At 30.6% G+C, this 14117-nt stretch overlaps 2 protein-coding genes across 4 annotated transcripts in view; both read right to left on the bottom strand.

Moving 5' to 3' along the window:
- Window positions 1-14117, bottom strand: part of Hmt-1 (ABC transporter ATP-binding protein/permease Hmt-1) — a 69604-nt gene that overhangs the window by 51220 nt on the left and 4267 nt on the right. For all 3 annotated transcript variants that reach the window (XM_012361032.2, XM_067359275.1, XM_012361033.2), the window contains one exon: window positions 428-639. In XM_012361032.2, the coding sequence (XP_012216455.1) occupies window positions 428-639 (212 nt within the window). The remainder of the gene's footprint in view (window positions 1-427; window positions 640-14117) is intronic.
- Window positions 2142-11528, bottom strand: LOC105679472 (uncharacterized). Its single transcript, XM_067359278.1, has 8 exons — window positions 4451-11528; window positions 3763-4035; window positions 3425-3628; window positions 3207-3326; window positions 3006-3089; window positions 2701-2909; window positions 2441-2609; window positions 2142-2362 (listed from the first exon to the last, which is right to left on the bottom strand). The coding sequence occupies exons 2-8, from the start codon at window positions 3830-3832 to the stop codon at window positions 2238-2240; spliced, it is 981 nt and encodes a 326-aa protein (XP_067215379.1). The 5' UTR covers window positions 3833-4035; window positions 4451-11528; the 3' UTR covers window positions 2142-2237.

Below are 14117 nucleotides of genomic sequence, written 5' to 3'. Positions count from 1 at the left end.
CCCGGGAATTCACTCCCGGGTGACTCCCACATAACCCGTGGCTCCTCTCCTGAGGTCCACGGGTATCCATAAAGGATTTCCCCACAAAAAAAAGAAAAAAAAAAAAGTTTAGATTCTTCCTTCCAGCACTGGTCACGAATATAAGTCCGTGCTTACGACAATCTTGAATATGAGAACAAACTATGAATATCGCCCTATGTCTAAGTATTGCCGGCATTACCCAAGATGTACCAGACGGAGGTTGCCTGATTGGATTTACGCCATCTAAGATCAAACTGTTCAGATTACTAAATGGATTCTTTTGAACACTACAACCTTGTCTAAATATTTTTTGTAAAATGTTTTTTTTCTGAAATATTAGATCGCTTTGGGACTTTTCAAACGCCATGTTTAACAAGTACACTAATCGTACTACATTTTCACGCACCTAAATTGAACAGGAGCAATTGTAACGCTATCCACAATCTTTTTATTGTAAATTGGTACATAAAGATTTATCAAACGTCCAGCTAACAACAGCAAAAAGCAAAATATCACCCTGAATTGAAGTAATATGTCTGACTTCGGCCATAAAAACGGTGTTAAGACTTTAATCTTGTACCATAAATTTGTCCATGTGGAAATATTATCATCTGGTCTCTATAAATATAAAATTCAGATTTTTCTTAATCATGTAATAAGGATACACAAGTCCCAGTTTATATGAGTATACTACTTTAAAATTTTCTGATATTTTCTGTATTTTATAATATTTTTTTATATAGAAATATTTCACTCTCATAAAAATTAAGATAAGAACTTTACTAATTTTTGAATTTGCAATTTTGCAAAGTGTACTAATACATTTGCAAAATTTTTTAAATTTATTATTTTATTTCTAATCAATCAATCTTGTTTTTCTGAAATATTAAAATAGAAACATCAAGCAATAAATATTTTATGGGATACTTTACATTTTATATTAAAAAAAATATTATAACAAAATACAAAACATTTCAGAAAGTTCAAAAAAGTTTAATCATAATGGACTTAAAAAACAATATATAACAATATGCATAATGCTTCATACTTTCCGGGCAATGTTTTTTTCAGTTGTTGCCATAATAATTTCTTTATTTAAAATTAAACATTAAATCGACTTTCCCTCTTTAGCTATTAAAAATAAATAAAAATCAAACATTCATTTCTATGTACGTACATAGAAATAGGTAGGTCTTCTACCTATTTCTTTTAACACAAAGAATACAATACCTACGTGTACATAACTATATAATATTGAAGTGATAAAACTGATTCCTAATTAAAACAGTTTGTTGACACAACAACGCTAAGATACATCCGTTTTTTTTTAAATTAACTCACAAGGAAACAGACCCAAGTGCCCTCCTACGATTTTGACGAGTTTTAATAATGTTGTAAAGTAGCTCGAAATAAGAGACACGTATTTTTTTTATCTGCGTTCTCGCACGTTTAGGGTTCAAACAACTCCTACAAGCTAAAGCAGTCTATTTGGTTTTGACTGAGTATCGTCAAAACTGTAAGAGATATCAAAAAATGTTTCAAATAAAAGTTGGATGGTCCCTGGTAGAAATTTTAATCAGGCTCTTGCATGGCACTGATCAGCGTGCCATACTGCCATTTCAGGAACTGACATGACATGCTAGTAAGCACCATCCATAAAATCGTCACGTTTTGCCCGCTGGCGCCACAATTTTGTAATGGATTTTGCGTAATGCTAGCATGGCGCTAGCATGGCTCTAATAAGATACTATCATAATGCAAGCATGATGCTAGCAACGTGGCATAGGCGCGCGCGCGCGCGCGTGTGTGTGTGTGTGTGTAATTATGATTAATAAATTTAGATTTTAATGCATTTTATGTCAGTGTTTTACTTTTACGAAAAAATACTTTTAAACTATTCGATTATTAACGAAAAAACTATTAAACGCTATTAGTTTTTAATAGTTTGTAATAATTTTTTGGTAATAATCGAACAGTTCAACAATATTTTTTCGTAAAAGTGAAACACTGGCATAAAATGCATTAAAATCTAAATTTATTAATCATAATTAGACACACACATACATACACACACCAAGTAATAAGTAAAAGTATATAATAAAATAAAGGTTTACAAAAAATATTTTATAAAATATTTTTTTATTAAAATTTATTTATTATATTATTTATATTTATAAAATATTTATTATAATTTTTTTTTGCATTTTATCTTTGATTTATTTGATTCGGTCTTTTCTATGTCCTTCCCAGTCCTTTGCATTAGAAAGTGCTGCGCTCAATGCCTTTATAAGATGATTTCTTGATACAACTTCTCCTTTAAATTCTTTTTGAAGAAATATATCTAAAAATCCGCGAATATACATTTACATTTTAAGAATTATTTTAAGTATTATTTATATAATTTTATATATATATGTACCTTCTATACATGTGTAAAATGGTTCATCCTTTATTATTTTCTTGCCATGCATAATTTTAGTTGCAGTATATGTAATTGCTACATCGCGCGTTATACAGATTTTTAATAACATTGTTATATTTTTTGTTAACGTTGAATTAAAGTCTACATAACGATAAAGATGTTCACACTAAAATAAAATTAATTTTTAAATTTTTAACGGGATGTACACTCTTTTTCAAATAATAATAAATTATATTTTGTAAAATAAATAAACTCACAAAATTGGATCGGAATTCAATATCATTGTCTAATTGAACATTAATATTCTTAAATTCTTCATTTGTTTTTGCAGGTAGCATTGTCTCATATTTTTTTGAGAACATATTATCTGCATCCATTTTGGAACTGGTCTGGCTTATCATTTTATTTTTTATGATTTTAGTATCATGTAGTAAACTTTCAAATTTTATCGATATTAAATCTAATTCTGTGAAACAAAAATAACAAATTAAATTGCATGTACATACATAAACAATTAGACAGCAAGATTTGTATATTTGAATAATATGTAAACAAATCTTACTTTTATTAATTTTTCTTGATTCACTTTCCAGCATTAACAATTTTGACCAAATTATATTTATATTGATGTTAAGCGGGTTCAGTTCTGAAAATTAAATTTTATAAAATATTAGTACATACAAGAATTAATGTCGTTACTGTTTATTAGTCTTTATAATAAGTGTACAGTAAATTTAAACATTTTTATAAAAATATTGTATACCTTTGTCGTTTGTATAGTCCATTAAATCGTTTTCAGATATGACAGGTAATTGCGTATCAAGCAACATAGTAGGTGTAGTAGGTGATTCCATACAATAGGTCTCCGTAGTAGGTGATTGGTCTAAAAAATGGTAATTTAAAAAAAATTTACTATGTATGTGATATTGGAAGGTGTAACAACGAGAGATAGCGCTTGGACATTTTAAAATGCAATCATACCTGACTGGTTGCAAGAGTTTTTTGTAATCGCAGGAACTTCATTAAGCAAATGTTTTATTTCTTCTATATCTTTTTTGAACCTTTTTTGTCGGTAAACTGCCTCCGCTTTCTTCATTTTTTCTTCATCATCTTCCGAATTCTGCAAAAAAGCAGTTTCAGTTCTTTCAAGAAGTATTAAACAATCAAGCGCTTCTGTGTATGTTCCTGAAATAACCATTTTATTAAATTTATTGTGATTACTTAATCAAAATATGTAAGTTACAGACCGACGCAATCCATCATATTCAGAATTTAGTTTTTATTTGTGTGAACCGCAGCAATTTATATATAATACATACTTGCTTGACCAATAATATCAACATTATAGGATGGCCATGACTCTGGTGCTTCAGATTCTTGTTTTACCATATCGTGGAGTTGATTAATATTTTTTTTTGTATATGGAGGACCAAGAAATGAAACTTTCAATTTTTTTTTTTTTTATCCCAGTTAATCCAGGCAGAAGGAACAATATCAATTTCTTTCGTAGGACCTTTTTTCCCACGTTTAATAAACCTTACAATTTTGAATCGATAAATCATTTCATCATCGTTACTCTCATTGTCAGACATCTATAAATATATATAAATATATCCTTATATGTAAATATATCCTTATATCATTATTAGTGATAAAAAAAAAAAAAATTGAACAAATTAGATACAAAGTCCACAAGTCTAAATTTTTGGCTTAGAATCACATTCAGAATCATGTTTAAAATGTCATTCTAATAATTTAGAATTATTAAACATTAATTTCAAGATATTTATTTAGTTTAGGCCCTTCACCTCAAATTTTTATCAAATTATGCTCATTCGACGCGTTTTTGCGTAAAATTAAAAAAATTTAGCACAAAAAATTGTCGCTCTGCCGCGCGAAACGAGATATTAACCGTTTAAGTTGATCACTCTCTCAGGTTAAGAAAGCTCATATCGACGAAATGGATGATATATATATGTGTGTTAATTCCAATAATATAATACTTACCGTGCCACACTGCCACTTTCACTATTTGTTCTTGTTCAAACTATTTTTATTTTCACACAATTATCACACAAAACTCGCAATTTTATTTATTTAATAAAAAATTGCTACACTCTTGACACTGTTTTAACCTTTTTAACACTATCGAGGCGGCGCTGAAACGTGTTATCGAGTCGCATTTATTTTATTTATATATTTTTTTATATATATATTTATATATACAATTTTTTTTAAAGTTATATTTTATTATTTTTGAAAGATTTTATACATATAAACTTTTTTTTGAAGATTTTATATTATAATTGTATACAATAAAATTTTAAAATACATTTAATGTAAAAGGAAAATTACAAATATTTTTTCCCTGTTTGTTTCGTCGAACATTGATAATCTTATTAATTTATGTTTAATTTTATGTACAGAAATTATTTTTTTTTCTTTTAAAGGATTGAGGTGTAATTCATACATATTTAAATTCGTTGAATCACAAGGGTAAATATATAATAAATTTTTTACTTTCCATATTTTAATTTCTAATAAAATATTATTATTTTCTGTGAACATTTTAGTTACCTCACATATTTTGTTATTTTCTAACAAAATCATATTGTTTGGTGGCTTTGTTGTTATTATCACTGCTTTATATTTGAGCTTTTTTATATCTGTTTTATTTCCTTTTAAAATATTTATAGATGGAAGTGAACATAAATGATTAAGATATATATTAATTTCATGCAGCCTTCGAGCCAATTGCGCCAAAATATTGTGAGGTGATCTTATAATAGTTTTTAATTGTCCTAAATATGTTTCAAATGGAAACGCACTTATTGAATTTAATCCACACTGCATATTTCTTACATCATCTGAAATATGCATTAAATTATGGACATTTATGACTACAAATTTTGGACCATAAAGTTTTTCTGCTAGCACAATAAACTTTGTAAGTAATTTTTCAGTATAATCTGTATATTCAAATGCATTTTCCATTGATAACATTCGACACGCTACATGAAGTAATAAAAAATGTTTATATTTATCGCTGTCTAAAATGTCTTTTAATATTACAGGGCCACAGAATAACAAAATAAATCGGTAATCCGTGGCTTTAAATTTAGCATGGTGCTCAATACCTCTAATTTTTCGGTGGAATTCCTCGGGCTGTTGAAATCTTATTTTTTCTATTCGACTTGACAATAAATTCTTTTGATTATTACTCAGCTGCACATTAAAATCAGATGACATCCAAGCATCAACTAAACGTTTCATAACTCCTAGGTAACACAAGTGCATCGAATCGAGTAGGAAATCATTGACCATATTGACTGGCGGCTTTATGCATAGTAAAGGTGACACTGCTACATGATGGTCCATATGAGAAAAATTGCGGAAACTTTCATCGCTTCTTTTAGGGCAATTAACATCTAAATATGTGGCTATCTTGTGCTTAGTTTGACGCTCTATCAGACATCGTTCACAACTATATTTTGCATTGTGACCTTTAATACATTTAAGGTATGCTCTGGCAGGTGTGTCACAAATGAAACATTTTATTTTTATATCATAATGTTTGTTATTTATAACTGTACCTCTGTTTTGCAAGATATTAATTTCAGCAATAAAATCTTTCATAAAAAAATTGATTGATTTGGGTTTACTATTACCCACATAAGCAGCAGCTACGAAGGACTTATAAATGTCTGGCTTGAAATGTATTTTTATTAAAATAGGCCACATAGATTTTATACTCGATTTAAATAGTTTCATTCCATCAATGTTAATTTGTAATTCGATAAGGTTGCCAGAATGTATTTCAGAATTGACGCAAGATTGCAATCCTTGTTCAACACCAAAATACGAATATTCTCCATTTGTAATGTTATCGCAGTCTTCCATTTTGCTTATTTCATATGATGAGGTACTAGTTTTTAAAAACGTTGTTGATGATTTTGGTAATGTAGGCAAGAGTCTTTGTTGAAGGATTTTTAACAATTTATCAAGATGTACTAGCGGAATTCTACATTCAATAGCCCACGATCGTAGTTTCGATATTTCTTCGATTTCTTCTTCATCAATTATATGATCATCAACATCACTCTGATCATTATTATTATCAATTTCTTCATTCACAGTTTCTGAATCACTTCCATCAAAATCATTCATCACTTCTCCTACGTTTATATTGTCCGTATAATTACTGGAATCACTCAACGCTTCTTCTACGTTTATGTCATCCATATGATTTACATCAAAATCACTCAATTCTTCTCTTACATTTATATTATCCATATAATCTATTGTAATAAAACATATAATCTATTATAATAAAACATTTCTTTTCTATTGTTATATATATATTTGCTTTAATATTATTAATTACATGATCAATACCTTTTGAAGTTACACCGCTAAAACTTGGTTTATTACATGCATCACGTTTTCCTCGTTCATATAAATAATCGCGTTTAAATTTTTTAAGTTGACGATATTTTTGTGCTCGAATTTTTTATTTTATTTTCATGGCATCCATTTTCGTATGGAGGTAGAGGCAGTTTGACGCAGTCAAAAAATGATGCAGTTTGACGCAGTTTGTTTAAAAATATCTGAAATAATTATCTACGCATGCGTAGATCACTATTAAAAAAGCTATTTCTGAAAACGAAAAGTTCAATGGCGCAAATGTGGGCCTAATGTGGCGCAAGTGTTGGCCGCCCAGTCAAATCCAGATCTACGCCTATTTAATTTTATAGTAATGCTACCTCATTTATGTATCAGACAAGCATGGCCCTGATATGGATCTTTCTAGTTTTTTAGAATAAGGCTGTGGCATGGCAAACTTGTATGGCGCTGACAAATGTCATGGCACCAGTAAGGCAATTTCTACCAGGGGTCTTTTATGAGCTTTATAACCGCGTAGCTGGATTTTAAAAAAATTTTATATTTTTTAATTCACCCCCATCTCTTCTTATTATTTTTACAAATTTCAAAATTTTTATCATGACAAAAGTTATAGCATTTTTTACGCTGAATACAACCATATATGATTTTATTATGTTTTGAAATCGCATCTTTCAGAAATGAGCCGTCAATATTGCACTATATGCGTCGCGCTGCATAACGTATCATTTATGCCGCGCTTGTGTTGCGCAATAATATTTTTTATATGATATATACAGGGTGTCTGGCAATAATCGTCCCACCGGTCATGTACAGGTAGAGGAGATCAAATCGAGTAGAAAAGTCCTTTACCATTTTTTTATTTTTGTAATAAGTACTAAGTAATTAACGAAAAAAGATTGGTGAATCCGTGCAAGTAAAGCGCGCGCAGCGAGAAGGACATCCCACTGCTATGCGATCACTAGGCGCGCGATGAAGCGTTGGGAGGAGCGCTCTACAAATGACAATGGCAACATACGAGCGGCGCGTAACGCTAGATCCTTGTGTCCTAGTGATCGCGTAGCAGTGGGACGTCCTTCTCACCGCGCGCGCTTTACTCGCGCGGATTCGCCGATCTTTTTTCGTTAATTACTCAGTACTTATTATGAAAATTAAAAAATGCTAAAAGACTTTTCTACTCGATTTGACCTCCTCTACCTGTATATGACCGGTGGGGCGATTATTGCCAGACACCCTGTATATATATATATATATCATATCATTTAAATATGTAGCTGAAATGATATATTATATTTTTTCTTAAAAACGATGTGTTTCTTTTACACCAATTGATTCCTCTCATTATTTTGTGCATAAAAGTGTTGAAGTAAGATAATTGAAAAATGAATACTTAACGAGATATTTCATAGTTTATATAAAATTATGTCAAATTAAAGTATAAAATATTTCGTAAACTATTTAATTTTTGGCCATCTTACCCTAATAACTTTTTACACCGAATATTATGAGAAATCGATTTATATAAAAAAATTAGGATAGTTTCATTTTAAAAAATGACGATAATCTTCAAATCTCCGAAGTACTTCCACTTGAGATCCAACTAATATCCCTATCTTTTTTCTCCCTTTGAACCAAACAACTTTTACTTAAGCATTTCTTCCTGTTTCCAAAACTGTGGGTGTTATTCAGGTGGCCGGTCTTAGGTGAGATACACTGCATACATATATATATCATATAAAAAATATTATTGCCAACTTCTGACTCGTGCGTTAGAAATTGATGTATGTATATCAATTGAAATTGTAGCGCTGTTAATTATTAATTAATTATTGAAGTTTGCCATATCACAGGGCCAAAAGCAAAAAGATAGACGTCGCCCGCGATATTTCAAGTCGATAAAACTCGTATAATATGTAAAATATTTATATTAAATTATACATTGTTGTATCTTTTTCAAACAGCGCTACAATTTTTCTTACATCAAAATATCCACAATATTATAAAAATGTTATGCATACCACCCTCCCCGTTCGTTAACACGAATAGCTTTTGTAAGCAACTATTATGCTCGCAATAGAGTTCAGTTCGAACCATTTAATTTGATATATATTTGTTATCTATCTCTATTAATTTATTAATCTATCTCTCTATTAATCTATCTCTTTTAATTTAAAAGATAAAAGGGGGTGGCCACTTTTGATGGGACACTCTGTATATATGTATATTTAAATATGATATATAATATAATATAATATAATATAATATAATATAATATAATATAATATAATGTATATATAATATAAAAAATATTATTGCGCAACACAAGTGCGGCATAAACGATACGTCATGCAGCACGACGCATATAGTGCGATATTGACGGCTCATTTCTGAAAGATGCAATTTAGAAACATAATAAAATCATATATGATTGTATTCAGCGTAAAAAATGCTATAACTTTTGTCATGACAAATTTTGAAATTCGTAAAAATAATAAGGAAATAAGGGTAAATTAAAAAATATAAAATTTTTTTTAAATCCAGCTACGCAGTTATAAAGCTCATAAAAAACCATGCAACTTTTATTCGAAACATTTTTTGATATCTCTTACAGTTTTGACGATATTCAGTCAAAACCAAATAGACCGCTTTAGCTTGTAGGGGTTGTTTCAACCCTAAACGTGCGAAAACGCAGATTTAAAAAAGTACGTGTCTCTTGTTTTGAGCTACTTTACAACATATTTAAAACTCGTCAAAATCGGAGGGGAACACTTGGGTCTGTTTTCTTGTCAGATATTGTTCCTTTCCATACAAAAACAAAAAAAATTAATAAAATTAAATTGTACTGTAAACACTATAAAAGCAAAAAAAATCAATAAAATTAAATTGTACAAAAAAACCCAAAATAAAACATTTGGTTCTTATAATGTTTAAAAATAATGAAAAATAAAAACAAAATTGTTTACTTTCAATTGCCACTTATTTCAACATGAAATACCAAGTAACGCTTAAATCTATTAACTATAATGAAAAATTTTCAAATTAAGAATCATCTCATTATACTTAATTTCTTTTACAATCAAACTGATTTATTCAAACAATCGAGACTTTGGTGACATTTAGAATTACATTTCTATTTTTATTTTCGACATTTGCATCTATCAGAATTGCAACTACCTTTACAGCTACATCTAGTATAACCTTGGCCTCCAGAAATCGACGACATTCTTGCACATTCTCTTAGCGAAATTTCTTTATTTGGTACTTTTTCAGCAGCAATGAAATTTTCTTTGCAAATGGTGAATTAGTTTCTTGAATATAATTGGTTTAATTTGCCATGTTTAGTGCCCAATTGATAAAGATTTTCATCTTCAATGGCCAGAACAATAGCTAAAATATTTCTTTCATCAGTACGTGCTCGGTCTACGTCTGGTACACGAAGCCTTACAGTTTCACCTACATTAGCGGATGGATATTTTGAATTTGAGTAATCATTTTTTACTTGCTTTTTAAGACTGGATAAAGCCATTTCTCAAATTCCAGATACACTTGATTTTTTCTTGTATTGTTATATCTAATAGTTGATTTTTATTTTCATCATTTACTAACTTTCCGGTAGTTGTGACGTTTGTGGCCAAATTATTTTTACAAGATAAAATCGCATCTAAAGACATCTTTTGAAGTTCCTCAGTCGCACCATTATTTGAGTCCGGCATCATTGGAGAATCTATTGTAGCATTGACTTGAATATCAGTTCCACCGTCATCCGGATTGCTCTGATTTTCATGATTATCATTACTTTTTAAGAGTAACTCCAAGTCCTCTTCTGTGTTTATGCTGGTCAATGCTTCAGGAGGCAAGAAACTTTTTAAACCAACCTTTAATTTCGAACCAAACATGGCTTCATAAGAGCTGCTATTTATACAAGTGTGATGTCCTCTGTTTTTCATAAATTGTACAAACTTTAACCCTTCCGACCATTTATTAATGTTGTTAGTCTCTAGCCAAGAGCTGAGAATATTCTCAATATCCTGGTTTGCTCTTTCTACTGAACCTTGACTCTGTGAATGTCTAGGTTTTCCATGCACCATCTTCAGTTCATGCCACATACTGCAAAGTTCCTTAATAATGTTGTTGGCGAATTTTCTACCATGATCGCTCTATAAAATACCTTAGTGCACCAAATATCGTGAATATGTCTAAAAGAACATATGCTACTTTTTCGGCCCTTTTTGTTTTTAGAGGTCGCAGCTGTACAAATTTTGTGATGGTCCTGGTATACGAGAATAAATCTATATTCTCCGTCTGCTTGACTGCATATCTATTAGGTCAACCTAACATCTGGAGTTCATTTCATGATAATTGGCTTAACTACCAAGCCCTTGTTCGAAATACTCAGTATCTTTTGACAGATTTCACATAAATTCAAGTAAATCGTAATCATCTCCCTCGTAATAATTTTGTATTTGTTCTTTAGTTCTTCTTCCATGCGGTTTCTACCACCATGACCAATCGAAATATGAGTGTTGTAAAGTAATTGGAATATTTTTTTGTGTGTACATAGTACTTAATCAAAGAATGACCTTCCTTCACAGGAACAATCAGCTTTTCTACGTCTCCTACAGAAATAATGTCGTACCTGCGCAAACGCTGATATTCTTCGGGTAACTTTGGTGTTAGTTTCATTTTTGACTGCTTAACCAGTTGAGTGGTAGACTTTTCTGAAAGATTTGTGCCAAAAGTGGTAAGAGCCAAAAGTTAAAATATCGAAAAACGGTGAAACATGGGTTCAAAGTTTTCGAAAAAGCAACTTTTCGGAATGGGTGTGGAATGGGCCCTGGGCGGGGGGAGGGGCAGAATAGAGGTGGAAAATGTTAAATGGCACTATAGGTCGAGTGAGGATCATTTGAAAGGGCGTTTCAAAACAAGAACAATGATTTTTGAAAATGTTTACTACGACTTTCCAGTCAAAAGTGGAGGTGGATCAAAAAAGAGAGGTAGACTTTCGAAAAACTATCACCTCTGATTTGGTTTATATTCAGCCTAAATACTTATTTTATCTAGTAAATAATATTCCCAAATGGATTTTTGGCGCAAATGCCTCCTCCGCCCCCCAGTCCCCCTCAAAGGTTCAAAAATAAAACTGTTTTTGTTAATTATTTCAGAAAGTATTGATTGTACGGAAAAAGTTGTCAAACAAAAAATGAAGCTCATAAAAAGCTCTATAAATAAGGTCTTATACATATTTTACCTAACTCTAATATTTTAGTCGTTTTAACAATTAACAGTCGCCATATTGGATCCGCCATTTTGAATTTTGCAATTTTGACAACAGATTTAAATTCAGCAGCCCAAAAAACCTTAGGATATCAAGTTTTGTGCAAATCTGTTGAAAATTAGTGGAGTTATTTAGAAATGTACATATATGATACATTACCACGTTTGGCACTTTTTTTTTGTACATATATGATACATTACCACTCAACTGGTTAACTTTCTGGATCATATTCAAATATGTACTTTTGATAAGAATTGGAGTGTTCTGATTTTTAGATGTTAATAACTCATTTAATCGATAATTGAAACGATTATTTATATTACGTTTTGGATGCTCCATGACTAAAAAAAAACACTTTTTAAGTAGATCCTATGACAAAAGGAATCACAACAAAAAGAACCGCACGCTCCAAACTTGACGCGTGAATAGTGATTAAATACTAATAGGCATGAACATGTTGCATAGCTGCAAGTGGCCGCGCGGGACCCCGCATTGGCTGGCGCGTGATCAAATGTTCATCACTAGCAATGTACTCGATAGAATATCACATTGCCCGGAAAGTATGAAGCATTATGTATATTACCCAAAGCGATAAATTAACAAATATTTATCACTCTGCCCGACTGTTCTGGTCATTATACGTAATATTCGGGCATTATGTACAATGCCTCATTCATCACTTTGTTCATAACATATACATTACTAAAATCACAACGCATTAATTCTGAATTTTGTTTGCAAATACATTTTGAGATCCACACGCAATAATCGAAAAATTATTGCAATTACATACATATGCAGCATGTCGGCTACGGGTGTAGCATCCTCGTAAATACAATTTTTTGGTCGATCCTTTCGTAGTCGTTCTTTCTGTTGTAGTCATTATATTCTTAGATATGTTGAGAGTATGATTTGTATGCCTTTTCCTTATGTGATCTACTTTCTAAACAACCTTAAATGTCAACCATAGTTATTGTCAATTCCTTCTAAAAAATTATCGGTAATTGTGAAAGATTTTACCTACCTACCTACCTAAATTATGGTCGTCATTATATTAAAAAGCAATCTCGTAACGTCGTTATATTTTAAAATTGTTATCGTAGCTTATTATGATTCTTTTCCACACAAGTTAATGTATTGAGAGGACAAACCATACTGACGCGAAAACAACAAATAAATTTTGAGGCAGCACTCCGAAATGAAAGAAGGGAATACGAGGAATATTATAAGTAAATGTGGTTACGTTAGTAGGTATGAATTTAATATAAAGAAAAAGGAACAGTTTAAAAGGATTAGATTGTTCTACTAGGTGGGAAACATCTTTAAGATTGGTAGATACATATTAGGTAATAATTCCGTGTCACTCTGTTTATTCAAGCTTGTTATTTGTCTCTTTATATGTATCATTTCAGATATCAATCTCTTATTATACGACAGTTCTTTGTCTAGGATCTCCACATTTTCCCAGTTAAACTCATGGTTATATTCGAATCTGTGACAAGAAATGACTGATGGAGAGATCCTGATTTTTTATTGATATTCGATTTATGTTCACTTTCTATTTTAATTTTTAGTTGTCGCTTCGTTTGGCCCACATATGTAGTTTCGCAGTCGTGACACGAAATTTTGTACACAACGTCACATTGATTATTGGGATCCAATAAATCCTTTCCTGTCTTAATAATTTTATTTAGTTTATTATTGCATGAGAATGCCATATTAATATCACTTTTACTTATTGTCTGATGAAATTTTTCTAATATTCCTTTTATATAAGGAACCGTGAAAAGCCTATTTTTTTCTTTTTATCTGAAGTCATCTTTATTTGAAGTTTTGTTTATTTGGTAATTAATTCTGTGTCTGATATTGTCAAAAATTAATTCTAATGGATATCCATTATTAGAAATATCGATATGGCTCTTTCTATATTTCTTTGATGAAACTTTGACTTGTGAAAATTTGTTTATAATATACATTATCGAAACTGAAGAAAGTTGA

This window comes from Linepithema humile, chromosome 7 (genome assembly GCF_040581485.1).
Source record: "Linepithema humile isolate Giens D197 chromosome 7, Lhum_UNIL_v1.0, whole genome shotgun sequence".
In the NCBI taxonomy this organism is placed as follows: Eukaryota; Metazoa; Arthropoda; class Insecta; order Hymenoptera; family Formicidae; genus Linepithema; species Linepithema humile.
The sequence above is the reverse complement of the archived record's forward strand: the minus strand, read 5'-3'. Positions and strand labels throughout refer to the sequence as shown.

Bases quoted from the DNA above. Each gene is read 5' to 3' on its own strand.
- LOC105679472 (XM_067359278.1), bottom strand. From the start codon at position 3,832: ATGGTAAAACAAGAATCTGAAGCACCAGAGTCATGGCCATCCTATAAT. The intron at 2,910-3,005 runs GTAAGATTTGTT...TTTGTTTCACAG, and splicing joins ATCAAGAAAAATTAATAAAA to AATTAGATTTAATATCGATA. The intron at 2,363-2,440 runs GTACATATATAT...GCGGATTTTTAG, and splicing joins ATTTTACACATGTATAGAAG to ATATATTTCTTCAAAAAGAA.